We start from the raw sequence: 26,028 nt of genomic DNA on the forward strand, positions 1-26,028 counted from the left end.
TCATCATAGTAATGTCAAGATTTGCCTTTAGATTCTCAAAACAACCCGAAAATTATTCACTAAAAATGGAAGGAAAAGAAAAGGCAAATACAATATAACTTACCTTTAGTAGATGTACACCAAATCAAGTGCATCAACAATCAATATACATTTGCCATTTTGTTCGTGTAAAAGGCCTTGTTAAAATGGAGGCCTGAAATATCGCGTTTTCCAGCTCTTGATAGCTTCAATACCTCTCTTGAATTATTTTAGTAGCAGCAGCATGTTCTGCATCAGAGAGCAGAATAATTGATTGACCAGTCTGCCAGAGTGTCTGCAGGGATGTCATGGAACCCGAGGGTCGGCTCTTATGAGTATGTTCATTGTACAGGTCTCATTTTAAGTTATGCAGGGACAACATCTGGTTCAAGGGTAGATGAAACATCGTCATCTGCGGTTTTATTTTCCACAATCCTCTCAGCTTCCTCTTGGAACCCTTGCTTGAACCTATCATAATTAGTCATTTCACTTGCTTTGAAAGGCCTTTCACCAAGCACTTGGACTAAGTCGTCTTGGTGAAGTACTTCCTTCTCAAGCAGTAGCTCAGCAATCTGAGCCACTTGTTCCCTGTGTTCCTCTATTACTTGGACCGTCTTTTCATATGCTTTGCCTACCCATTCCCTTACTTCACTGTCAATAATTCCAGCCGTCTTGTTGCTGTAGGGCTTGGACATTTCAAATCCATCATCCCTCAGAGGAAACGAAAGAAGGCCAACTTTCTCACTGAAACCGTAAACTGCAACCTGGGCGTATGTCATTTTTGTAACCTTCTCCAAGTCATTCTGAGCTCCTGTTGAAATCCTACCCAATAAAACCTGAAGATGAACAGGAAAGGATAACTTAAACAAGAAGCATATTTGAGGAAAGCACGAAAACGTATATTTAAGCATCACTTTTTCCATTCTTTGATTTTTTGAGTTTGTCTTTTAAAAAAGTGGGGAAAGTGGAATGCCTTAGGTATGGCTCTTTTCAAGGTAATGTGCAGGATTCGGGGATCAACAATATATAATATTCCAACCATCTTCACCAATAACTAGTGGTGCATAGAAGTGAAGCTACCTGTTCTGCTGCCCGACCACCTAGTGTCATACAAGTCATATCGAAGAGCTGCTCCTTTGTCATGAGAAGATTCTCATTAGGAACGTACTGAGCAAAGCCAAGGGCTGCAGTACCACGGGGAACAATTGTCACCTTCAACAATGGTTCTGCATGTTCTAAGAACCACCCAGCAACAGCATGACCTGATTCATGGTAAGCTACTGTCCGTCGTTCAAGTTGGCTAATTACCTGTTGAGGATCAGTTTTAGAATATTAATCAAGGTCAATGCATACTAAAATGTACCTCTAAGCATATATGTACACCAGTCGCAAGATGTTTGTTTCATGCCTTTTGAGTCAATAAGCAGATATATGGAAGCAAGTTCAATGTAAGCATTTAGTCCACAAGGAGCACATCATAACACATAAACAACCAGAGTCGCTGACCTGAACCTTCTAAGAATTTCCATAAGCACAAGTTGACAACCAAAACGTGTTGTAGAGCATTCATTGATAGACTGTGATTAACCAACTACCAAGAACTGAATGCAGTAACTGTTTATCAGACAATCAGCCAAGCATCCTTTTGATCATTGTTAGATAGTAGTATACTTAGTGTCCCACATTGGTATATATATGTATTATGTACTGTGTAAGTATAGGTATATCAGGGCTCTCTGTTTTTTTTTTTTTTTTTTTTTTTTTTTGGAAAATGGTAATTGGTATTCTTCAGCATTATGGAGATGCTGGGGACCTTTAAAAGAAAAACAAAGAGAGAAATACTTACAGAGATGCTAATAATTCTACCAACTGTTCTGTTTCCTCTATATCTTTTTCTTTACACCAGAAATAAAAAGATACAATACAATTCCACTTAACCTTCTGAATGGAATTGGACCTATCTTCAAAATTTCTACTATTCCTTTCTTTCCACACTGTCCACCATATGCAGTGTGGGATTATCCTCCACCATGCCTTCTGACTCTTACTTCCCCCTCTTCTAATCCAACAACTTAGCAGATCTGCAGTATGTTCAGGCATGGTCCACTTTGTTTCTATGAGACTAAGAAAGATGGCCCAAATTTGTGTTGTGAAGCTGCAATGCAAAAATAAATGGTTGTTGGTCTCTTCTGTTTTCCCACATAATGAACACCAAGATACTACAATCATTCCTTTTTTCTTCAGAACTTCATGTGTCAAGCAAGCCCTCCTAGCAACCAACCGTGTAAAGCATTTTACTTTGGTTGGTGCTAAGTTTCTCCAAACCTTTCTCCACAAGCTTTTGCGTCTGTTGTTTTGCTGGTTGCTTTCCATTTTGTAAGCCCTGCTAACAGTGAAAGCCCCATCTTCACTATGTTTCCATCTCAATGAGTCGGGTGCATTGTTGGTGCCAGGAAACATCCCTATTTCTTCTAGCAATTTGGCCACTCTCTCCACTTCCCAATCATTTAGTAGCCTCCTAAAAGATAAATTCCAACCCTGTGGTGTCCAACAATCACTGACATTAGCCTTAGGATTGTTGCAAAGAATGAACATATCTGGAAAGGAATCTCTCAGAGGGGTCTGATCATTCCAAGCATCTCCCCAGAATTTTGTTCTCTTACCATCTCCCACTTTTATATATAAATTGCCTTCAAGCTTTGGCCATAAGTTTCTGATAGTTCTCCAGACCCCAACCCCATAAGTATCAATGCTGACATTACTGCACCAAGGATTGTATGTACCATATTTGCATTTGATAACATCCTTCCATAGAGCTTGCCCCTCTTCATTATATATCCAAAGTCATTTCATCAATAAACTATTATTCTGCTTTCTCAAATCTCTGATGCCCAACCCTCCACTGTCTCTGCTTTTCAAGGTGATCTCCCATTTAACCAGATTAAAACTTTTAATCTCTTTGCAACCATGCCAAAAGAAATCCCTCCTTAATTTGTCTAGTTTCTTCAAAACTTCAGAAGGTATTGGAAATAGTGACATTACATAAGTAGGAAGGGAATCTAACACTGAATTTATAAGGATATGTCTACCCCCTAAAGACAAGTATTGAGCCTTCCATCTTGCCAATCTCCTTTCTGTCTTCTCCACAATGCTATCCCATATATTTGTATCCTTGTGCTTATTACCTAATGGCATGCCCAAATAGACTGTAGGCATATTATCCACTTTACATCCCAGAATATCTGCCAAACTCTGAATATTAGCCACCTCCTTAATTGGGAACAAATTGCTTTTCCCCCAATTCACTTTCAAACCTGAAGAAGCTTCAAAGAACAGTATGATTATTTTGATGAATCTTATTTGTTCCTCCTGAGGTTCACAAAAAATAACAGTGTCATCTGCATAAAGCAGATGACAAATTTCTTTGACTTGATCACTGTTTCCCCCCATCTGAAAGCCTTTAATCTATCTGTTTTGGATTGCTATCCTCATCAAGCTATCAAAACCTTCCATTGCCAAGATAAACAGGAAGGGGGAGAGGGGGTCACACTGTCTAAGTCCCCTTTCTGAGGGAAAGAAGCCCACTGGTTCACCATTCACCAAAACAGAAAATCTAACAGTGCTGATGCAAAATTTAATCCACCCGAGCCATCTTTCTCCAAAACCCATTTGTTTTAAAGTATTCAGTAAGAACTTCCAGTTTACATGATCATATGCCTTTTCAATGTCTAGCTTGCACATTAGACCTAGTTCAGCACCTTTCAGTCTTGAATCCACACATTCACTTGCAATAAGTGTGGCATCCATTATCTGTCTCCCTTTTATAAATGCCATTTGATGCTTGTTGACCAACTTATCCACCACCTTTTTTCAACCTTTCAGCAAGTATTTTTGCTATCACCTTATATATGCCTGTGATTAGACTTATTGGTCTGAAGTCTTTCAACTCAGAAGCACCTGCTTTCTTGGAGATGAGAGCCACAAAAGTTGCATTGAAGCTTTTCTCAGTTCTTTGGTTAGCATAGAACTCCTGGACAACACACTTTATATCTTCTTTCAATAATTCCCAGAAAGAGAGGTAGAAAGACATAGGAAATCCATCAGGCCCCGGTGTCTTCTCCATAGCACAAAGTTTAATGCTTTCCAAAATCTCCTCCTCCTCAATTTGTTTTTGTAACTCTTCCTGCTCCTCTTCATTAATACAAGTAACCCCTTCTAGTTGTAGTTCTGGCCTCCACAATTCTGTCTCCTTGTATAAGTTTTGGTAGAAACTTTGAATTGCTCCCTTGATAGCATTAGGATCAGTGATGTTGCTCCCTTCCACATTCAGCATGTCTATGGAGTTAAACCTCTTATGTGATGTTGTTATCCTGTGGAATTATTTAGTATTTTTATCCCCTGCTTCAGCCACTGTATTCTGGATCTTTGTCTCCATCCTATCTCTTCATTTCTGGCCACTTCCTCATAGTTCATAGCAAGATTCGTCTTTTGCAATAGTTCATCATCTGTCAATCTTCTTTGTTCCTGGATGGTCTCCCATTTGGCCAGTTGATCAAGAATCTCTTCCTTTTGTTGTTTCCAGTTGCTCCTATTGTTCTTGCTACATTCCTTCAATTTCCCTTTTAAAAGTTTCAACTTTTCAGCCAAAACATAACCTGGTGAGCCAGTGACTGAGAAAGATAGCCACCAAAGTTTCACCCTCTCTTTGAATCCTTCAACCCCCATCCACCAGTTTTCAAATTTGAAATATGACTTCTTGAAATTCATGTCTCCACAAGTCAGATGAATTGGGTTGTGATCAGAACCCAATTTTGGCAGAGTGGACTGTTTGATCAAGGTAAAAAGCTCCTCCCATTGAGAGGAATACATGACTCCGTCAATCCTAGATGCAGTTCTGTGATTCTCCCCCCTCCTCCATGTGAAAGAACCTCCAAATAAAGGAGGATCTATGAGCTCCAACTCCTCAATACATTCAGAGAATTCAGACATAGCACCATTGATTCTGGAACAATTTGATCTTTCTAAAGGATATCTGATGACATTAAAATCACCACACACTGCCCAAGGCTCTTCACTAAGACTTCTCATAGCACCCAATTCGCACCAAAGATCCCTCCTCTCCATTCTCTTGCATTTAGCATACACAGCAGTCAAAAACCATGTTAGATCCTGGTTCTGACCAGTTAACTTGCAAGTGATGCTTTGTTCTCCAATCTCAACTAACTCCCCTTTCCAAACCCTTTTATCCCATAAAATTAGGATCCCTCCACTAGTACCTAGTGCCTCCAGATGCACCTCTCCCACCCACCTATTACTCCAGATATTTTGTATCAAGTTGCTAACATTTCCCTCACTTAGTTTCTACTACAACATAGATATCTGCCCCCCATTGATTGATTTGATCTCTAACTAGTCCCCGTTTTCTTTCGTCGTTTAGACCCCTCACATTCCATGACACTAATTTTACCCTCATTGTTCCACCAAGGTTAGGCTTCTCCCTCTAATTCTTGGCTCATCATCCTTGAACTTCATGTTGAAAATTAAGTTCCTTAATACCTTTGGAACTGTGTTGCTGTGGTTGGTGGATGAGTCATCTTTTGCTTGCTGATTCTCCCTTGGTCTGCTCTGCTCCAGTTTCATAATTAAAGAGTAGAACTCTTTTTCATGCCCCCTGGTAATGACCCCAAATAAGTGACTTAGTTTTATGAGATTGAGATGAAACTTCAGTGTGGCCTGTGACTCAAAGACGTCCTCTGCTATGCTATCGTCCACTGAAAGAGGTTTGGGATCATCATAGACCACCAATTGATCCTCCAGAAATTCCATATCATCGTCTTCCCCTTCATTGCCTACTTCCTCGAAGTTATTTAGCTCGCGTGAAACTGGGTCATATGATTCTGAGTTATTTTCAAATTGCAATCTGTCTTCATCTTGTCTTTGTGAACTTTTAGAGTTTTCAGCCATCCGCATGCAAAATTCCACGTCCCCATCGATGATAGAATGTTCGTAGGCTTTTTTTGTTTTCCCCAATTCTAAATTAATGAAATTTGTTAAGGGTTCTGTGAACCCAGTGGGCTTCCTAGAGAGAAAACCCATATGGCTTGAGTTCTCTAATAAGAGTTGGGCTTCCTCTAGAATCAACTGTCCAGGCCCAATAGAAAAGGCTTATACTGCTATTAAATCAAGTGGGACCCCATTTTCCTTTATCACATGGCTTACCTCAGACAGATTTTCCCTTTCCTTGTTTATTTCAAAAGCTGATATGCCCTCTCTTTCTTTTTCCTTTCCTTTTCGATGCAGACTTGCCCCAGACAGATTTTCCCTTTCCATGTTTATTTCAAAAGCTGATATGCCCTCTCCTTCTTTTTCCTTTCCTTTTCGATGCAAACTAACCCTGTCTTCTGCAGGAGCATAGCTGGCTTCTGCAATTTCTGCTACCACATCACTGTCACCTCGATTAGAGATCTCCTCCTTCAATGATCTGAAGGTCACCGGCGATTCACACCATATTGGCAAAGTGTAAATCAGATCACCATCTGTGATCTCTATCTTTGAAGGAATATTCTCCCTTGGCCCTCATACTTTGATTCTCGCCCATCTCAAATGGTTTTTGAGTTCTGTTTCTTCCTCGTTCTCCAACCAACCTCCACAATCATCCCCGATTTTCTTCATGACCTTTTTGTTCCAGAGGTGTAAGGGAAGCCCTAACACCCTTATCCAGAACCAATCAAAAATTGTTTGATCAGGGAAAGCCCCCTTAGTCGGGGACCACCAGTCCAGTTTCAAGATGATTCCCTGACGTCTCCTGACGTCTCCAGTCCCCCATGAGAACATGCTCCGCTGCCTTCCTTGTCTGAAATTCAAAGAGGAATTGGAATCCATTCATGTCATACACTTGAGTTTTAGGAGTATTCTTCCAGGTTTGCTGTGCCCACCTCCTAACATCATTTCGAGTTGGAACCTCTTCTCCTCCACAGAATCTACCAACAAGGCATCTTTAAAGGAGATCATTGTCTTCCAAGCTCGAGGTTGTCATCAGCATCTGATCTTTCTTCAGTACTTCTGCCTCTTTCTGATTCCATTTACTTTTATGTAACGCTTCTTTGTAATTTCCTCCCCCCTTGAATGTATTTGTAGCTACCACCCCTGTTGTAATAAATGCACAATGAATGTCTTTCTCTTAATGAAATTTTCCACCTTAATGGCCAAACTTCCCCAACCCTCATTGAATGCATTTTCTGGTAGAATAATCACTGTTCTGTCCTGTCCCTTCACAGTAATAACAGAAACAAACCGTCCATATTTATTGAACTTTTAAGAACAATAAATATGGGTCGAAAAGTCTCGACATCTCCAAGATTTAAAGCTCTTTCCTCTGTTATCAAAGGCTTCCTTGAGCCTGCTGCATAACCAGAGTAACCCTCTCTTGCTAAGCACCATTCTTCTGAGCGACAGTCTCGACGTCTCCACCCAGTCAAACCATGTTTCTGTACGAGAAATTGTCTCCGTGATATCATAAAATTTCCCCCCTGACCTGAAAATACAACCTATTCTCCATGCATGATCTGCTGAAGAAGCTGAGAGAAGAAAGGGAAGAAGAAAAGAGAAGAGAGAGAATGAGAGAGAGAGAGAGAGAGAGAGAGAGAGAGAGAGATGAAAAATCCGATGGTAGTAGGCCACCGGGGCTGGGATTCTAGAGACCCAGAAGGGATCCCTAGAAGGGCACCTTGGGAAGAGTGCCTGGGAGCATTTTTTTTCCTTGTAGATGGTTTTTGTTATTTCACATAATTTCAGGGCTTTATGTAATACAATAGTTGAGACGCATCTGAATAATATTTTCTCACATCGTATCAGAGCTGCAGTGAGAAACATTGAGACAGAAAAGACAATCGTCGATTTCCAGGGACAATTCAGGCTGTTTTTGCGTCACAACATTTTTGGTGAGTGTTTTGCAAAAACCAACACTACCATCAGATTCGGAAAGCTCCGGCGACCAAACCCCATAAAACAGCTCCAGCAGAACCCCCATCACGCGCACTCATGAGCCACCAAACTCTAATGCAGGCGACACATCTAACACGCGCTGGCCCAGGAGACCTGTTCTGACCAGTTTTCTGAATGATTTCTTTTCTTTCTTTTTTTTGTTGCGGTCGTCCCGTCCTCGCGAGCCCATCCTTCCATTTTCCTAAAGACTCCAGAACCCTAATCCGGCCACTCGGATATTTTTTCAAGCCAAATCAGCGTTTTCCAACAACCTTATTTAGTACTGTGGAGCTTGGCTGAAGCTTTTCCAGCCTACATCAGTATTTACAGCAAGTATTCGACACTTTTCGGCAGCCTTCTTAGTTATAGTTTGAGATTATTTGCTTAGAGCTCTCTTCAATCTATTTGCTTAGAGCTCTCTTCAATCCAACTATGTCTCGGATTTGATACTTTTACTTCCAAAAATATGGGAGTTAGAAATTCAAGTGTTATGATTACGTCGGAACCCTTAATGGGAAGTTCAAGCTATTTAGCTTGGGCTTTCCCGGTTGAGTTGCAGTACGAGGGTGTTCAAGATCATTTAACCAAAAAGACTAGTAAGGTAGATAAAAAGGCCCACTCACAGTGGGAGAAGGTCGATGCTCAATTATGTAGTCTCCTCTAGCGATCTATTAATTCCAAGTTGATGCCCTTATTTCTTCCATTCCAGACATGTTTATCAGTTTGGAAAAAGGCTCGTACTCTATACACTAATGACATATCTCGTTTTTAATGTGATATCTCGGATGACAAACTTAAAGAAACATGAATTGGATGTCTACTTACTTGGGACAGCTACAGACAGTCATGGAGGAATTTGAGAAGGGGATGCTAGTTAGTGAACGACAGAAGATGTTTCTAGTTCTTACACTTGCTGGAGTTCCTAATGACCTTGATTTCGTACGTGACCAGGCTAGTCCGACTATCCTTACAGTTGATGAACTATTCTCTCGACTACTTCGCCTTGCTGTGCCACCCAGTCACACAGTGGTCTCATCACCGACCGTTGACTCCTCTGTTCTCGCATCTTAAACAATGAAAAATTAGACACATCAAAATGTGGAGAATTGACGAGGAGGGGTCTGGTCTATGTGTGGTTATTGTCATAAGCCTGGACACACTCATGAAGTATGCTACTCTTTGCATGGTCGACCAAAAACATGTTGTCAGAACGACATTATAGGTAACCAGGGATTTTCTTTCTCTTTGTCTGAAGGGGAATATATAGAGTTCCTTCGGCATCGAGCAAGTAAGCAAACATCCATTCAAGTCAGAAAATTCCTTTAGGTAGCTCGGATGCCTTTGTTGATATCTCCGGTTCAATATCGGTAATCATTGATTGTTTTTATACGCTATATTGTCTTTAGTTGATCAATTTTGAGTCAAGATCCCTTTTCTTGATATTTGTAGAAAGTGCTTGATTCCTTATCTTCTGGCTGTGTTTCTTTGAGTTCTTCTGTCCTTAATATTCTAGTGTTACTCTTGTTCTTACTGAGTTCTAGCCATTCTTGTTCTTCATCCTTAGTGTTTGTGTGTTCCTTGATCCTTCTGCTGAATCTTCCGTGTCCTTGTTCTATATTTGGCCGTATATTCTTCTTCTTTCTTTGGCAGTGAAGGTTGCCCGCCTCGCGCTTTCAACCGTGCAGTCATGCTTTCTTATCAATCAAATCCCGCTCCCAAAACAAACAAAGAAGATAAAATCATGGTTTCACATACTGCTAGACTCTGAAGTGTTTCCCAAGCAGTCTTGCCTACTAAACTTAGTTGCAGTTAAGAAGAGTACAACTTTCTAAAAATGAAAAGGGTCCTACTATAGGCATTAGACTGTCAGAAGAATGGAGCATCAACAACAAAATCAGGATTTCAAAATCTTGCAAAGCTGGCATATTTCGCAATCAGAAAGCCCCAGCCACAGTCCCTCACATGACTAAGTATCAACTGCAGTTAAGAATTCTTTCAGGTTTTGATAAGTTCAACTGCCGATTAAGAATATTGGCATGATGCAACTAATATTCACTAGATTGATGCAATTAGGACCTCTATTGGCACATCAATACTTAAAAATTTTGAAGAACCGATATAAAGTCTAATGCTTACACAAATTGCCACCTGCCGTCAGCTGTTCAGCAGAATTGCAGGTGCTACTTTTCGAATCCAATAAAAGATAGAGCATGACTCGGACCCAATAACGGCAAGAAGACTTTTTAAATGAAAAATAACCTCCATAAGGTATAACACTATAGTATAAGGTTTGTATAGGATTGTCCTATAAAAAGAGTAATGTTTAATATTGTCAAAGAATGAAGAACGGGCCAGGACAGAAAAGCATGTTGAGGTAGACATGACATAGGCCGATGTAACAAGGTCAGTGAAAGATGAGTTACCTTATTTTTCTTCTCGAGTCCACCAATGATTCTATCTATAGCTGCATCAAAATGTTGCATCTTCACTAGAGTCTCCTCATGTCTCGCGGCAATTAATGCAGCTTCATTGCAAACATTAGCAATATCTGCTCCAGCAAATCCTGGAGTAAGGGCTGCAAGTCTTTGAGAGTAAAATGACGGTTCCTGATCCAGCTTGATTTTTTTCAAGTAGATCTGGAATATCTGTTCACGGCCTCTGATATCAGGATTATCTATGCTAATTTGTCGGTCGAACCGTCCAGGCCTTAGTAAGGCTTTGTCCAAAATATCTGGTCTATTTGTACCAGCCAGAACAACCACTCCAGAAGTTGTTCCAAAACCATCCATCTCTACCAGCAACTGATTAAGTGTGCTTTCACGCTCATCATTACCTCCTGAGAAACCCCCACGTCCCCTTGCCCGACCAATGGCATCAATCTCATCAATAAATATGATGCTAGGGGCAGACTGCCTTGCCTCTTGAAACAAGTTTCTAACTCTTGAAGGGCCAACACCAACAAACATCTCCATAAAATCGGACCCAGATATCGATAGAAAAGGCACACCAGACTCACCAGCAGTAGCTTTTGCCAAGAGTGTTTTTCCCGTTCCAGGAGGGCCTACCAAGAGAGCACCTTTTGGAATTTTGGCTCCCAGATCTTCATATTTTTTGGGATTCTTGAGGAAGTGCACAAACTCCATAATTTCCTGTTTTGCTTCATCACAGCCAGCAACATCTTTGAAATAAACCTGGATATTTTCAGGAAATGAAGAAAATAAAAGATGTTGCAAGTAAAAAGAATAATGTTTGTTCCATGTAACTTGAAATATCTACTAAAATAGCACAAGTGGAGTAGAAAAGTGAGCTAGCCTTGTTCTTTGCGTTCTTATCCACTTTTGTAACAGGTGCTTTGCCTATATTGAATATTCCACGGGCACCTGATCCACCTCCACCTCCAACACCAAGGCCACCTTGCATTCTCCGGCCCATAAACATCAGTGATCCCAGTAGCAACAATGTTGGTGCAAATCTCATAAGTTCATGAAACCATACCATTTCAGAAACATATTTAACAGGAATAAAATCATGGGAATCAATTCCTAGCGCTTCTTGGGCTTCCTCCAACTTCTCCTCAAAAGAATCAACACTTCCAATATTAAAATAGTACTTATACTTGCTTGTGCTTTTCCCAGCATGCTCATCCCTAATAGGCCTTTCACCATCTTGTTCTTCAAATGCATCACCTGTACTTGGATTACGTGGTGAGATTCTGACATACACTTTTGCAACTGATCTATTAGAAATGACGATATGATCCACTAGGCCTGGTTCAAGCAGCTTATTCTTGAACTCTTGGAAACTAATCTGTAAATGCTAACATATGAGATATGAGGATCCACGAAGTGACAATTCAATTAAAATATAAAGGAAAGTTTACAGCAAAAGAAACTAGGAACAAACAGACTTGATAAATAGGGAACATCCATATAAATTAAGTAATAAGGTGATAATAGGGAACATCCATATAAATTAAAAATCATGATATAGACGAAAACGCAATAATCATTTATGACTTTGAATGACGGAATCAAAGCGATAACAAGAAGAATCAAATAGAGCTAATAGACTTGTGACAACTTCAATAATCTCAATAATGAACTCAACATGGGGTGTGTTTGGTCACCCGTAATTTTTTTATGGAAAGTTACTCTCTGTGATGGAATCATTATACAACATGGTTATCTTTAATTGCGAAAAATACTTATTTTCTTCTATCACCCATTTTTTTAACCAATCAAACAGGCAGATGATCCAGAAAATGTTTCTCCAAGGTGAAATACTTTCCACGAAAGTTATTTTCATATTTCCTTCCAACAAAATACAGTCATGATAAATAAAGAAACCCTCTTGTTAAGCTGGAACCACCTCTTTAACCTCAGCCAACCATGTGAGAGAATAAGGGGAATTTAGGAGCTTTTGATTTATAGCCAATTCTTTATGGTTCTATAACTATATGTCTTGAGCCCCACAATGGTGTACGCAGGATTTTTCATAAGCGGTTTCCATATTTAAAGAAGAGAACAGAACACATTGACAAGGGAGATTCTCAGTCAAATCAGCTTAGAACGAGTTTAATCATTCTAACAACCAGATTAGCTACTGGCCCTTGGACATAATCTCGAAAGTCAAAATTCCTCTCAAAGTGGCTTGATTCACTTGGCTCTTGCCCATGAAAGCAGTCCCAACTCATGAAAAACTTAAGAAAAGGGGCTTCCACCTATGCGCTAGATGTTATATGTATGGAGAAGAATCAGAGACAACCAACCATCTTTTTTTGCATTGCAAGTTAACTGAACAGCTTTGGAGGATTTTCCTTAATTTAAAGGGGATCAAGTGGATGATTCCAAGAGATACACTTGAAGTGCTGGAACAAATATAGCACTCGGAACAGAAAGAAAGATGAAGATTGTCCCTGCTTGCATTTGATGGACAGTTTGGAAAGAGAGAAATCAAAGGTGTATCGAAGACAATTATAGCTCTATCCAGAAAGTGAAGATGAAGTGTCTAGCCCTTTTCTATTTTTGGTGTGAACATGAATATACGGAAGGCATAGAATCTTTTGTTGATGTTCTAGGATCTCTGTAAGTAGTTTATAGCTTAGTACATCGTCCTATATTCCTTTTATTAGTTATGGACAGCTGCAGTTTTTATGCTGCAGCAAATAGTTATACAAGAAAATGTTACCTCTCAAAAGTTCAAATGCATTATAGCAACTCTCTTTGCCGAGCTTTCATTTTTTGAAATGTATTCTTGATAGCCTCTCTAGAAATAGTAGTCCCTCTATCCTAATTTTGTGAAGGGATTCGAGTATGAGGGCCAAAACACTTAATTTCCGATGTGAATACGAACATGGATTTGTAACGATTCGTTTAGTCGTTTTGAGCTTTTTGTCTTGTTTAGTCGTTTTGAGCTTTTTGTCTTGTTTTGGGTTGACTTTTTGGACCCGAAACCTTTATACGGAAATATGGGTGTCTATGGGTTCGTATTCTCATGTAGATACCGTATTTGAACAGATTGGGCTTATTCGGAAGCCCAAAGGAAGGGGAAGGCTTCGGAATGATTCTTCGGCTACAGATTCAGGCAAGTTGAGACTTATTAGACCCTTTAGGTAGAGTGTTGAGTTGGTTAATATAATTAAGGGGCGTAATGGGGAATTGGGGGTCCTACTTTTGTAGAGAAAAAAAATCTCAGATCTTTGGATTTCTCTTTCTAAAAAAATGCTCCCAGACACAGATTCCCAGGTAAGCAAAATAGATCCAGATCTGATTCTCTCTCCTCAGACCACCATCACAGCCCTCACTCCAGCATGACTCCAGCTCTCTCTCTCCTCCATAGCCTCCATCTACAGCTTTTTCTCTCTCTCCTCCATAGCCTCCATCTACAGCTTTTTCTAGTTCTTTTGCTTTCTCTCTCCTCCAAATCTTTTCAGATCTACCCTCTGTCGACATCAGCGACCTCTGACAGTGCCGGATAAATTTTCCGGCGACCTGTCAATGCCGGAGAAAAAAAAAAAAAAACTCCGGCGACCTGAGTTGCTGCCGGCAGAATCACTGGTGACATCTGACAGTGACGGCGACCACATCAATCAACATAAAACTCCTTCAGTTTCAGTGACTTTCATTAGAAACATGCAGGGCTCACACCTTTTTTTCATCAGTGGGGATAAATCCTTTGAACTCAGGAATACAGGGGATAAATATTATAACTGGTTTTCATTAATAGAAAGGGGCAAGAGATATACAAGCAAGATCAATATGGATATTCAGAACCTGAGATGGGTGTGCGAAGCGCTTATTCAAGCATCAAAAGGCACTGGTCGACTATATAGAAGGTGGGGTAGAAAACAACAACACAATCTTTTCAGAGTTTACCAAAATTTCAATGTTTATGGTAGATTTGTTCGCATAGAGGTTTGGCATGGTTCATCTAAAGCAGCAGTGATAATCCCTGAGATCAGCCTCAACAGTGGATGGTCAGATATTGCGAAGAAAATCCTTCAATTTCTGAAAGAATTCAGCGAAGCAGAGCCACTGCTTCCTCCTCCCCCATTGACAAAATCTTATCGTGCAGCTGCTAGCATTGACAGATGGCCAGATATAAGTCAAGGAACCAACAAAGGAGAATTGAATGGAAAACATCCTTTGCACAGAAGCTTGGTTGGCACCTTCAATGATCCATTTCATCACAGTCCCAATCCCGAAACTATTCAGAAATGGTTCATTAGTAGATGGAGAGTTACTGCTGGCATCAAAGTCATACCTTTAGACCACAATCAGTTCCTCTTTGAGCTTCCTTCCAGGCAAGAGGCAATAAGGGTAAAGGCAGGGAATTGGTTCTGGAACGGAAGACATCTTTCTTTATCTTGGTGGTCGCATGACATTTTCTCATTGCAATCTGGTAACTGCTCGGAAAACATATGGTTGAAAGTTTTTGGAATCCCTCTAAATGCTTGGTCAATGGATACTTTTGAACATATAGGGGCTCGTTGCGGGGGTTATGTCGGTGTTGATGAAGATACGAAGAACAGAACCCACCTGATCTGGGCTCGCATCTGCGTCAAAAAATCAGCTATGAAGTTTCCGGCAAGTTTGAATTTTGAATTTGATGATAGGATCTTCGAATTGCCAATAATTAAGGAAATCCGGTCTTTTTCTTTACATGCTGGTCCTTCAACTGGTTTGCCCGAGGTTGGTAATAAGATGGGATCAAATTCTCTCTCAGCTCCACGTGCTAATACCATTAATGATTCACGTGACACACGTGTGGAAGAACCTGTGGAGAAAAGAAGGAATTCGAAGGATTTAAACACAAATGGGCCGGCCTTATTCTCTTCTAATAGTCAGGGTAGTAAGAAACACTACAAAGGGAGAACTTCATTAGCTTTGAACAACGGTTACTACACTAAAGGCCCACTTACAAGCAAACACTTCAAGCAACACAAAAAGAAGCAAGTGTGGAGATCATCTGTACCAAAGCTGGACCCATGCTGCTTCAGAGCTTCATCTTCCTTGAATGCTTCATTCTCTTTTGATCCTTTTGAACTAGAAATTCAAGCTTCTAGTCTCAGGGATTTAGAACTCATGGAGGGGACACTGTCCGAGCCTGAAGCAGATGATGAAGCGGTTCACGCAGGGCACTCGATGGACCCACATATACCCAAACCGATATTCTCAGCACTATCAGTTTCAAATGAATCTGACTCTGGTATCTCATCTCAGTCCTACAACAGTTTTCTTCCTTTGCCTTGGCATGATCCACAAATTCAAACTGTTGATATCCCTGATGTGGTGGAAACCTCAAAATGGACGAAGTTGACAATGATGAAGGCTTGCAAAGTGTTGGGGGTAAATGTTGCTGGGTTTGAACACGAACTTCTGGGAATTATTCTGAGAATGGAGGAAAAAAGGAAAGTGCAGATTCTTGAGCAAAAAAATAAAACAGGAGAATTAAAGAAAGGGAAAAGCAAAGCAGTTACTGAACTTAAAAGATTGGATTGGGGTCTCCAGGACGGGAGTGGGAAGAAAGAGAGGGGCAGGTCTCACAAGGCTCATTCCAGATGAGAGTTAAAACACTCAGCTGGAATGTGCAGGGTCTCAACAATAAAGACAAGAGAAGCACTTTGAAATCTCTAATTCACAAGTGGGGAGTTGATATTATTTGCCTGCAGGAAACCAAAATAGAGACATGGAATCCATCTCTAATCAGGCAAATTTGGGGAAACAGATGGATCTCTTGGGCAGAAGTCAAAGCAATTGGTACCAAAGGTGGGATATTAATAATGTGGGACAAAAGAGCTTGGAAATGTGTTGATTTTGAAGCAGGAGCCTTTTCTTTATCATGTAGATTCGAAAGTCTTGCTGAGGATTTCAAATGGGTTTTTACTAGTGTTTATGGCCCTCATACCAATCCAGAAAGGGAGGATCTTTGGCTCGAGTTAGCATCTATCAGGGGATTGTGGTCTGACCTATGGGTCATAGGAGGGGATTTCAATGTGTGCAGATTTGTGGGGGAAAGATTGAACTGCGTTAGAAGATCAAGGGCGATGCTGGGCTTCTCCAACACTATTCTAGACCTGGATTTGATTGACCCTCCACTTCAGGGAGCACAATTTACCTGGTCAAGAGGGGAGGAGTCTCTCCAAGCCTCTAGAATTGACAGGTTCCTTATCTCAACAGAATGGAGCGAAATGTTCAATACTATCAAACAGTACCCCTTGCCTAGAGTTTTTTCTGATCATAAACCAATTATCCTGGAAAGTGGAGATTGGGAGACCACACCTTCTTATTTCAAATTTGAAAACATGTGGCTTCAAGCTGAGGGTTTCATGGACATGATAGAAGGATGGTGGATTTCTTACACTGTATTAGGCACCCCAAACTTTGTGCTAATGCAGAAACTAAGGAATCTCAAGAAAGACATTACTAAATGGAATAGGGAGGTCTATGGAACAATCGAGACTCAAAGGAACAAGGCACTCAAAGAACTTTGGAAGCTGGACCAGTTAGCTGAGCTCAGAGCTCTCTCTACAGAAGAGAAAGGTCAGACATTGAATCTCAAACTTGAAATTCAGCAAATAGCAACCGCTGAAGAGATCTCATGGAGACAAAAATCAAGATGTTTATGGTTGAAAGAGGGGGATAAGAATACAAAGTTTTTCCAAAGAATGGCCAACTCTCATAGAAAGGGCAATACCATTGACAGACTCAAAATAGGGGATGAAGTAATTGAAGACAAAGGAAGGATCAAGGATGGTATTCTGGAGTACTATCAACAAATTTACAAAGAAACTGAATCTTGGAGACCCTCAGCTGTCTTTGAAGGTCTGTCAAGTCTCAACACAGTGGATAAAGAGGACCTTGAACTTCCTTTCACCGAAATGGAGATTTTAGAAGCTCTCATGACTTGTGCCCCTGACAAAGCTCCAGGCCCTGATGGTTTCACTATGGCTTTCTTTCAAAAATCATGGAACTTCATCAAAGCAGACCTGCTAGCAGCTTTTAATTTCTTTCATCAGAACTGCCAAATGGTGAGATCATGCAATGCCTCTTTCATTGCTCTTATCCCAAAGAAGAAAGGGGTCGCAGAGCTTAGAGATTATAGGCCTATAAGTCTTATAGGCAGTGTCTACAAATTGCTGGCCAAAATTTTAGCTAAGAGGCTCGGAAAAGTGGTGGATTCCTTAGTTTCTGGACAGCAGAGTGCTTTTCTGAAGAATAGACAGATCACTGATGCATCTATGATTGCCAATGAAGTGCTAGACTGGAAAATTAAAAGTGGTGAGACTGGGATCCTATGCAAATTAGATATTGAGAAAGCTTTTGATCAGCTTAACTGGGCTTATTTAGTCAACATTTTGAAGCAAATGGGTTTCGGGGAAAGGTGGATAAGGTGGATTTATTTCTGTATTTCGACAGTGAAGTTTTCAATTCTGGTGAACAGAAGTCCAGTTGGGTTTTTCTCTTCTCAAAAGGGACTCAGGCAGGGGGATCCATTGTCCCCTTTCCTCTTTATCATTGCGATGGAGGGATTATCTCAGCTGTTAGCAAAGGCCAAAGAACTTCAGTGGATTCAAGGGTTCCAAGTGGGCAGAAATCCTTCCACCTCAGTCTCAGTCTCTCATCTACTCTATGCAGATGACACCGTTATATTTTGTGGAGCTGATTGTCAGCAGGTCTCTAATCTCAACACTACCCTCACTACCCTCATGATCTTTGAGGCCATCTCTGGACTTCATATCAACATACGTAAGAGCACTATATATCCAGTGAATGAAGTGACCAACAGAGAAGCTCTTGCTGATATTCTTAGCTGCAAAACAGGCTTCTTTCCCACCACCTATTTGGGACTTCCTTTGGGTGCTAAATTCAAATCATCTGGGATATGGAGTGGGGTCATTGAAAGAATGGAGAAAAGACTAGCCACTTGGAAGATGCAATATCTCTCATTGGGTGGCAGGCTCACCCTCATCAAAAGTGTCCTAGACAGCATTCCCACTTACTTTATGTCACTCTTCCCTATGCCAACCTCAGTTCTAAAGCAAATTGACAGGCTTAGAAGGAAATTCCTATGGGAAGGTAACAGTGTTACTCATAAATTCTCTTTGGTCAAATGGCAATCAGTTATTCAACCCAAAGGCCAAGGGGGGCTGGGGATTAGAAATCTTAAGTTTCATAACAACAGCCTACTCATGAAGTGGCTTTGGAGATATGGTCAAAATGAGGCAGGGTACTGGAAGGAAATCATCAAAGCTAAATATGGTATTCAAGACCACTGGACTGCAAAGAAAAGCAATGAACCACATGGTGTTGGAGTATGGAAACACATCAGTAGTCTCCAAGAGGAATTCTTCCAGGCTGTCTCATTCAAGGCTGGAAATGGGCTCAAGATCAGATTTTGGCAGGACAAATGGCTTGGGGACACTTTAGTAAAAGATTTATTTCCCTCACTATTTCTGATAGCTTCTAACAAAGAAGCAACATTAGCTCAATATAGAGTTAACAACTGTTGGACACCAATTTTAAGGAGAAACTTACAGGATTGGGAAGTTGATGATTTTCTTTCTCTATTAGAAAGTTTGGGACAAAGTACTTTGGTGGCAGATTTTCAGGACAGAATACTCTGGGGCAATTCTAAGGAAAAGATTTTCACTGTGAAGGAATGTTACAACAACTGGTGCTCTCAAAATAGCCTTTTAGAGGTTTGGCCTTGGAAGCTTGTATGGAGAACCAGACAGCCTCTCAGAGTTACTTGCTTCACTTGGACTGCACTGAAGGAAGCATGCCTAACACAAGACAATCTTAGAAGGAGAGGTGTAATAGTTGTTAACATGTGTACCATGTGCAAGCAGACCAATGAAAGTGTCAACCATCAATTTTTGCACTGCCCTGCAGCAGCTAGCCTCTGGTTTTTCTTCTACTCTATGCTTGGTCTACAATGGGTAATGCCCTTCAACATCAAAGATGCATATGCTAGCTGGATACTCTGGAGAGTTGACAAATCCATTAAAAGAATTTGGAGAATGATCCCAGCAGTAATTTTTTGGACCCTATGGAAGGAGAGAAACAACAGATGCTTTGAAGGAATCTCAACTACTATTTGCTCTCTAAAGTCTAGGTGTTTAGTTAGTCTTTTTAGTTGGCATTTTTTTGCCCCTGTAAACAATGTGGGTAACTTTCTAGATTTTATCAGCTCCTTTTCTCTAGTTCAGTAGAGATAGGATATCTTTAGATTGTTCTACAGGTTTTGCCAAGCCTGCCAGCTTTTCCCATCTGTAACCTTGCATCTTCTTGATGTTTTACTAATGAATTTTATTACTTTACCCAAAAAAAAAAAAATGGGGAATTGGGGGTCCCGTATTCGTGAGGCGACGAGCACTTGTGCAGGTAACGGTGTATTTGTATGGGTAATTAATGTAAAATGGAATGTGCTTGTGACGGGAAATGTATGTTGAGCCTAAGGGCATTGGAGGAATGATAAATCTACTGGTTTAGTATGGTTGTTGATTATTGGTCTAACGATAGTCATGTTTGACATATACAGATATACTTGTGATTATTGATTCATTATGCATTCATCACGCCACATCTCGTCTAAATCATGAGAGAGGAACTATTCTTGATATTGAATTGATATTATGCATTTGCATGTTGTACGCATATCCATTTTATACGTTCATGATATTGTTGATATACGGCTAATGAGACATAAGAAATGGTCTGTAAAGGCCTGATTGGATATGGTACACGGTTGGAGTGATGATAATATGACAGCCTATTGGCTGGGACCCGATGCTGATCTAGAGGATCTGGAATTCCGGGTGAGTATATTGACATCATGAGTCTCCCATGGGTCACGTGAAACCTACCGTAAGAGCGTGTGTATACTGGTGCATATTGGCCATTGCATTGCATTACATATCACTTGCATATCATACCATTCACACTTGATTGAGTTGCTTATTTGAAATCCTTATTTGAACGTATGGAAAGGCGTAAGCTTATGACTTGATTGGATTGTGGATTCCTTATCTTAAATGCTTGAATGCTTATAAACTGTGAAACTTAATACTAACAAAGCAAAGAAGTGAGTATCGAAAGGACCAACCCTCGTCATGGGTACACGTGCTTCCCGTACTCACTCTACACTTGCCGCACCTTTTGTGTGCAGATTTGGATCTGAGTACGAGTAGAGGATGAGATCCTGTTGATCATTGAGGCATACTTTGGAGTCTAAGGTGAGCTGATGATGGTCCCACAACAATGGACTTCATTCCTATCTTTATTTCCTGTCTTTCTTTATTCCAGACATTATTATGTAGTATTTTCAGACTTGTATTCTGGATAGCAGCTCTTGCACTTATGACTTCCAGGTTTTGGGAGATGTATTGACTTAGACTTGCTTATGTTATTATTATGAGACTTATTATGGGTTGTTCGTTCTTATTTCCGCACTTAATTTATGTTATCAGACTTGGTTATTATTTGGGGATTTTGGGTCGTGACAAGATTCTTCAAGTTTTTTAAATAAAACTTCACATATTGCAAAAGAATACATGAAAAGCACTATAAGTCAACATAATTATTTATTCAAAGTATTTAAAAATAGTTTGAGAAAATCATAATCAACAAGAAAATTTTAAAATCCCCAAATAATAACACCTTCACATAAGATAAGACGGACGACAAACTAAATAGTTTTATATATATTTAAGGTTGCATACAAAAACTAGAAGTTACAAAATACTCACCAACACTACTATCAACATGCTCGAGGAGATTGTAAAAAGTCATGCCCACTATAAGATGTCATAAAAGGCAAGGGGAAGAAACAAAGGAAGAAAAGGGTATTTTCATAGACAACTGATACACACGAATAGGTTTGGATTTTGTCCAGATAAAAGGTTGTTAAATATAATTCGGGAAACGAAGCCAAAGCATGCTTCATCTATCACTACCACTAGTACTATTTTTTTTGATTAACCACCGAGTGTCCGGGTCTCTTTGAGACCCGACTAATCCCGGGGGTGCACAGGCCCTCGGCAAGGCACTACCACTAGTACTATTAAGGAGACATTAATATAGCCTGTTTGGCCAAGCTTCCAAAATCTGCTTATTTTGAAAATTGCTTTCGTCAGAAGTGCTTTTTATTTTATTTTTTTGAAACTGGTAACTGTTTCATCAGAAGTGCTTTTTGAAAAAGAACTTTCGAAGAGTAGCAGTTTGTGTTTGGCTAATCAATTTAAAAGGCACTTGACTTAGAGCAACAATTTGTGTTTGGAAATGGTACCAAAAGTGCTTAGGGGAAAAGCTATTTTTTAGCTTCTAAAAATAGCTTTTGTTACGACTCAAAAGCACTTATTTTTTCTTAAAAGCTAAGTTGCGCGGACTCTTCACTTTCATTGCCGCACCCGTGTCGGATTCTCCAAAAATGCACTACTTTTGGAGTGTCCGACACGCACCCGTCGATATTTTTGAATAGTCCGAGCAACATAGTTTAAAAGCTTGGCCAAACACCTCAACTCTCTAAAATAAGCACTTTTGACTTCTCGGCAGCTTAGCCAAATAGGCTTTTAAGAAGGGTCCTGAAATCAAGCACCATGATACAATTTTGTGCAGGCATAAATATACTAAAAGCATCTGCTTACCTCTTCCTCTTCACGGGAACCGAAGGAAAATGTTGACAAAACCAACCCAAGCATAAGTAGGGGAGTGAGCAAATTCTGAAAATGCTTCATAAAAGTTTCCTGAAAATTGCTCTGATCACCTGTGCTTGACTCCTCTGAAATACAATCGTACTCGTTTCAACAAAAAAATTACGAACTAAGGAAGAGAAGAGAACAAATGCGTGCAAGAGAAAGCTAGACATATCATATCCTGGAATCAACTAACCTCCTACCCTAGTATTATCAGTATTCACTGTAAGGCTATCAGAAAGCCAAGTTTAGCACACCTTACATCCCCATAAATATCAGCAGACAAGATATTGCCACAGAGATCCATACTAGCCCCACCATTCCACCCACCAATAGGACAAAGAATGAACAGGACAATTAGGGGGGAAAAGACATTGTCACATCAGTTATTACTCACTAAGACAAGCCCTTACACCACTATTTGGCGCCATGCATGGTTTTCCTCGAAGATTTCCATCCTAGAGCTAAGCCCCTCAATTATATAAAAATAATATAAAAACACCCCCCTGCCCTCCCCAAAAAAAAAAAAAAAAGAAGCAGTATTATCACCTATACAGCATGAGAAATGAATGGAGGGTTCAGGGGAACTATAGTGCTGTGTATCTTTTGACCAGTGTAAAATAAAATAAGAAGATTGTTCCATAACAGTGAAGGAATATAAGCAACTTTTCAAAAAGAAACTTCTAGCCTGAGAAGATTCTTACTATAACATGGAAAATTTATTAGCTAACTATATAAGCCCCTCATCTTTCCTTGTATGTATCCTAAAAACCATGTTGGTGCAGCAAAATGAAAATTCTTGACTTATCTGATATAAATAAATAACAATGTGCAATTCAGTCCTGCCTCAGGACTATGACAGAGTATTTTAACAAAAGGATCTATTGAATCAACATTGTTTTAAGTTCAGTGATTATTCTTAACAAATATGGTATTGTGCATTATGGGATGGCGGGTAGGAAGTCCTCCCCACACCCCAGTTCACCATCCACACCACTACTCTGCATTATGGAGAAGAACATCGAAGAAGCAAAATCAAGGACAGAGAAAACAAATGGGACATAGCATACGGAGAGCTACAGAAATGGGAGGGTAGGCAATAACAAGGACACAAAGTGGGTGGGCAAGGAAGCAGAGCACGGAGGGGATTTAGTTTGAATTTTTACATAAACTCTTATACGAGTGTATATCCACAATGTGTGAGGGTAAGCATCTGCGGATATGTCCTGTTTTTAGCTCTTTTTAGTGTCTTCTCATAGGACCATTACGACATATCTGCAGCCATATATTTTAACCCCATTCGGTATAACGGGACGAGCCAAATGAGAAGTTCATGTAACATAGTTGAGGGAGCAAGGAGAGGACTGGAAAAGAGGTACAGGAAGTGGCAGTTGGAAAATAGAAGTCATGGTTAGCTAAGATGAGGGTCAGTATTGTGGGCCAACATAGTGCCACCAGCATGCGAATTCAGTGGCCACATTCACCACTAAACACTTGTTGGAATATAAATTAAATCAAAGCAGAGTACGTGGACAATTTTGTCTCTAAATAATTCCCATTATAATATACCTAATTCCTACAGAAAAATGTGAATTCCAGACTACTACAAAACAATGTTCAATTGTATAAAAACTAGATGTAACAATTTAACATATGGAAATTGTCTCCCCTAATATTTTTTTACCTCTACAATCATCATAAATAAAAGTCCAGCTATTTTGGTTAAGAAGCCCACCTACGTGATGGACATATTAAACTTGTCGCAAAAGCTCTCTCCAATACCTTGTCCTAGCCTAACCACACAGTGTCACCAGCATCCACACCTATTACATCTGTTAACTTGCTTTTTATTGTTACCACTAGCTTCCTCAACTCAGCCATATTACTGAAAGATCTAAGCGCCATCATTGAAATATCACGCCCCTCTGTCTGTGGACAGATGACATAGCGCATCGACGCTTGCAATACTAATTTATCTCTAGAGAGAATGCTTAAACTATGTCTTTCTGATATTTATGACTCTGGCAAAAGATTCTGCTCATCAAAAGCCATTTCTTCTCTTAGGATGACTCAATGTATATATGAAGCTATCATTGACTGCAATTGAGGGGCTAGTAACTGCATGTTGAATACCATCACCTAAAACAGCAGGAACGCAACAACTGCCATACTAGCAATGAGCATATTTAGCTTTGTCCATCACCAGTCCTGTCCTGATTGATCACTGCTATGATCAGGCGTTCTATCTTTCGTATACAAAATCAGTAACTGCTCACTGAGGAAAAAATAGATGCCAAGAAGGAACAAGAGGAGGACAAGAAGAAGATGGGAAATTCTTTAGAAGTTCTCATTAGGGGCAGCGGATAGGTGCAAAGGCAAAGCACATTTCATAACGACTCAATTTTGTAATAGAAAACCCGGATAACCAGACATGATGGTTCATCTATCATGTACACATGCAAATAGTACCCTTCAAGAAATGCTATAAGAAATCAAAGCAGCGACATTTCTGCAACCTTCATAACCAAGCCTAAAAAGCTCAATATCATAAAAATAAGACAAAATACTTGCATGTGCTAGATACATCCATTCACTGCTAGATACATCCACAGAAATGCTTCTTGCAGCTTGTCCCTTTGACACAAACCATACCATGAGCATGGCTTGGCTAAGAAGTCATCTTTATATTTTTTTATTTTTTTTTATAACCGCGGTGGCCGGGCTAGCTTGCGCACCTCGACTAATTCCACGGGATACCCATCACCTCCCACCATCAATAGATACCAAGTAACTCTGTCCACCAAGGCTAGGACAGATGGAAAAAAATCACCTAGTGTTTTTGTCTCTGCTGGGATTTGAACCTGAGACCTCATGATTCTCAACCCACTTCATTGACCACTAGGCCACACCCTTGGGTACCTCTATATTTAGGCTACTCTAAAGACTAGTGGTAAAGAGAACTCTTTTTTTTTTCTTTTTCCTTTTCTTTTTTGGGTTGGGGGCGGGGAGGGGGGATGGACAGTAAACTTCTTGAAGGACAAGAAACCAACAAACACAAATCAGGAGTTTAATTTAATAAACCTTTAGATTGAGATTTCTGCTCATTTTGCTCCGGGACTTCCTTCCTTTGTTTCGGATGAAAGTTCTCATAATCTGAAGCAAACGACCGAAAATAAAACAAACAAGTAAGAACATAACTCAAATCAATTTGCTGTTTCAAATTTCAAACACAACATTGAAATTCTCACTCTTTTTCTTGGGTGCTTCACTGGAATAAAATCTGTGCAATCTGGGGTTTCTCAACGCGTAATTTAGATCTTGATTCGCCTTTATTGTAGATAAATAACCCCTCAAGAACCCCAAATTCATAACCTCATTATTACTTGTATTTACACTAGGAGCTACAAGAAACTCCTTTAACCTCCTATTACAAACACCATTGATCACATTCTGCAAAGTTTACCCCAAATTATATATATAAATTTCAAAAGAAAAGTGTATAGAACAATGTTATATTATATAAAAGAAAATAAAAAACTTACTCTTGAACGGGAGGACCGTGATAAAGAGCGGCTTATACGGGAAAAGATCATCTCTTTGATGAAGAAGAAGAATTTATTGGACAAGAAAAAATAAATAATATCCAAATTAGCTAGGGTTTATGGATGAATTGAAAGTGGAAGAGTTTCAGCAGAATACATAAAAGGGATGTGATTTGCAAGAATTATGATGAAAATTGTTATAAAGGGGAGATGCAGATGATTTTGTCCAGACAGGGCTGGGCTTGGATATTTGTTTGGATGCTGTTTTTGTTTATTTTGTACTTAATTAAG

At 39.9% G+C, this 26,028-nt stretch overlaps 1 protein-coding gene across 2 annotated transcripts; it reads right to left on the bottom strand.

The window, feature by feature from the left end:
* Nucleotides 1–26,028, bottom strand: LOC132631581 (ATP-dependent zinc metalloprotease FTSH 8, mitochondrial-like). Of its 2 annotated transcripts, XM_060347174.1 has the most exons (8): nt 25,738–26,028; nt 25,444–25,645; nt 25,277–25,348; nt 22,148–22,281; nt 11,314–11,808; nt 10,425–11,192; nt 1,099–1,326; nt 1–854 (listed from the first exon to the last, which is right to left on the bottom strand). In XM_060347174.1, the coding sequence occupies exons 1-8, from the start codon at nt 25,786–25,788 to the stop codon at nt 384–386; spliced, it is 2,421 nt and encodes an 806-aa protein (XP_060203157.1). In that variant the 5' UTR covers nt 25,789–26,028; the 3' UTR covers nt 1–383. The 2 variants fall into 2 exon arrangements, with proteins under 2 accessions (XP_060203157.1, XP_060203158.1); XM_060347175.1 differs by lacking the exons at nt 25,277–25,348; nt 25,444–25,645 and having other exon boundaries at nt 25,738–26,027.

This window comes from Lycium barbarum, chromosome 3, assembly GCF_019175385.1.
Source record: "Lycium barbarum isolate Lr01 chromosome 3, ASM1917538v2, whole genome shotgun sequence".
Classification (NCBI taxonomy): domain Eukaryota; kingdom Viridiplantae; phylum Streptophyta; class Magnoliopsida; order Solanales; family Solanaceae; genus Lycium; species Lycium barbarum.

Excerpts from the sequence above, each read along its gene's own strand:
- LOC132631581 (XM_060347174.1), bottom strand. The coding sequence starts at position 25,788 with ATGATCTTTTCCCGTATAAGCCGCTCTTTATCACGGTCCTCCCGTTCA. Across the intron at positions 25,646-25,737 it reads CACGGTCCTCCCGTTCAAGA|AATGTGATCAATGGTGTTTG; the intron begins GTAAGTTTTTTA and ends TAAACTTTGCAG. Across the intron at positions 1,327-10,424 it reads GACTCGAGAAGAAAAATAAG|GTAATTAGCCAACTTGAACG; the intron begins GTAACTCATCTT and ends GATCCTCAACAG.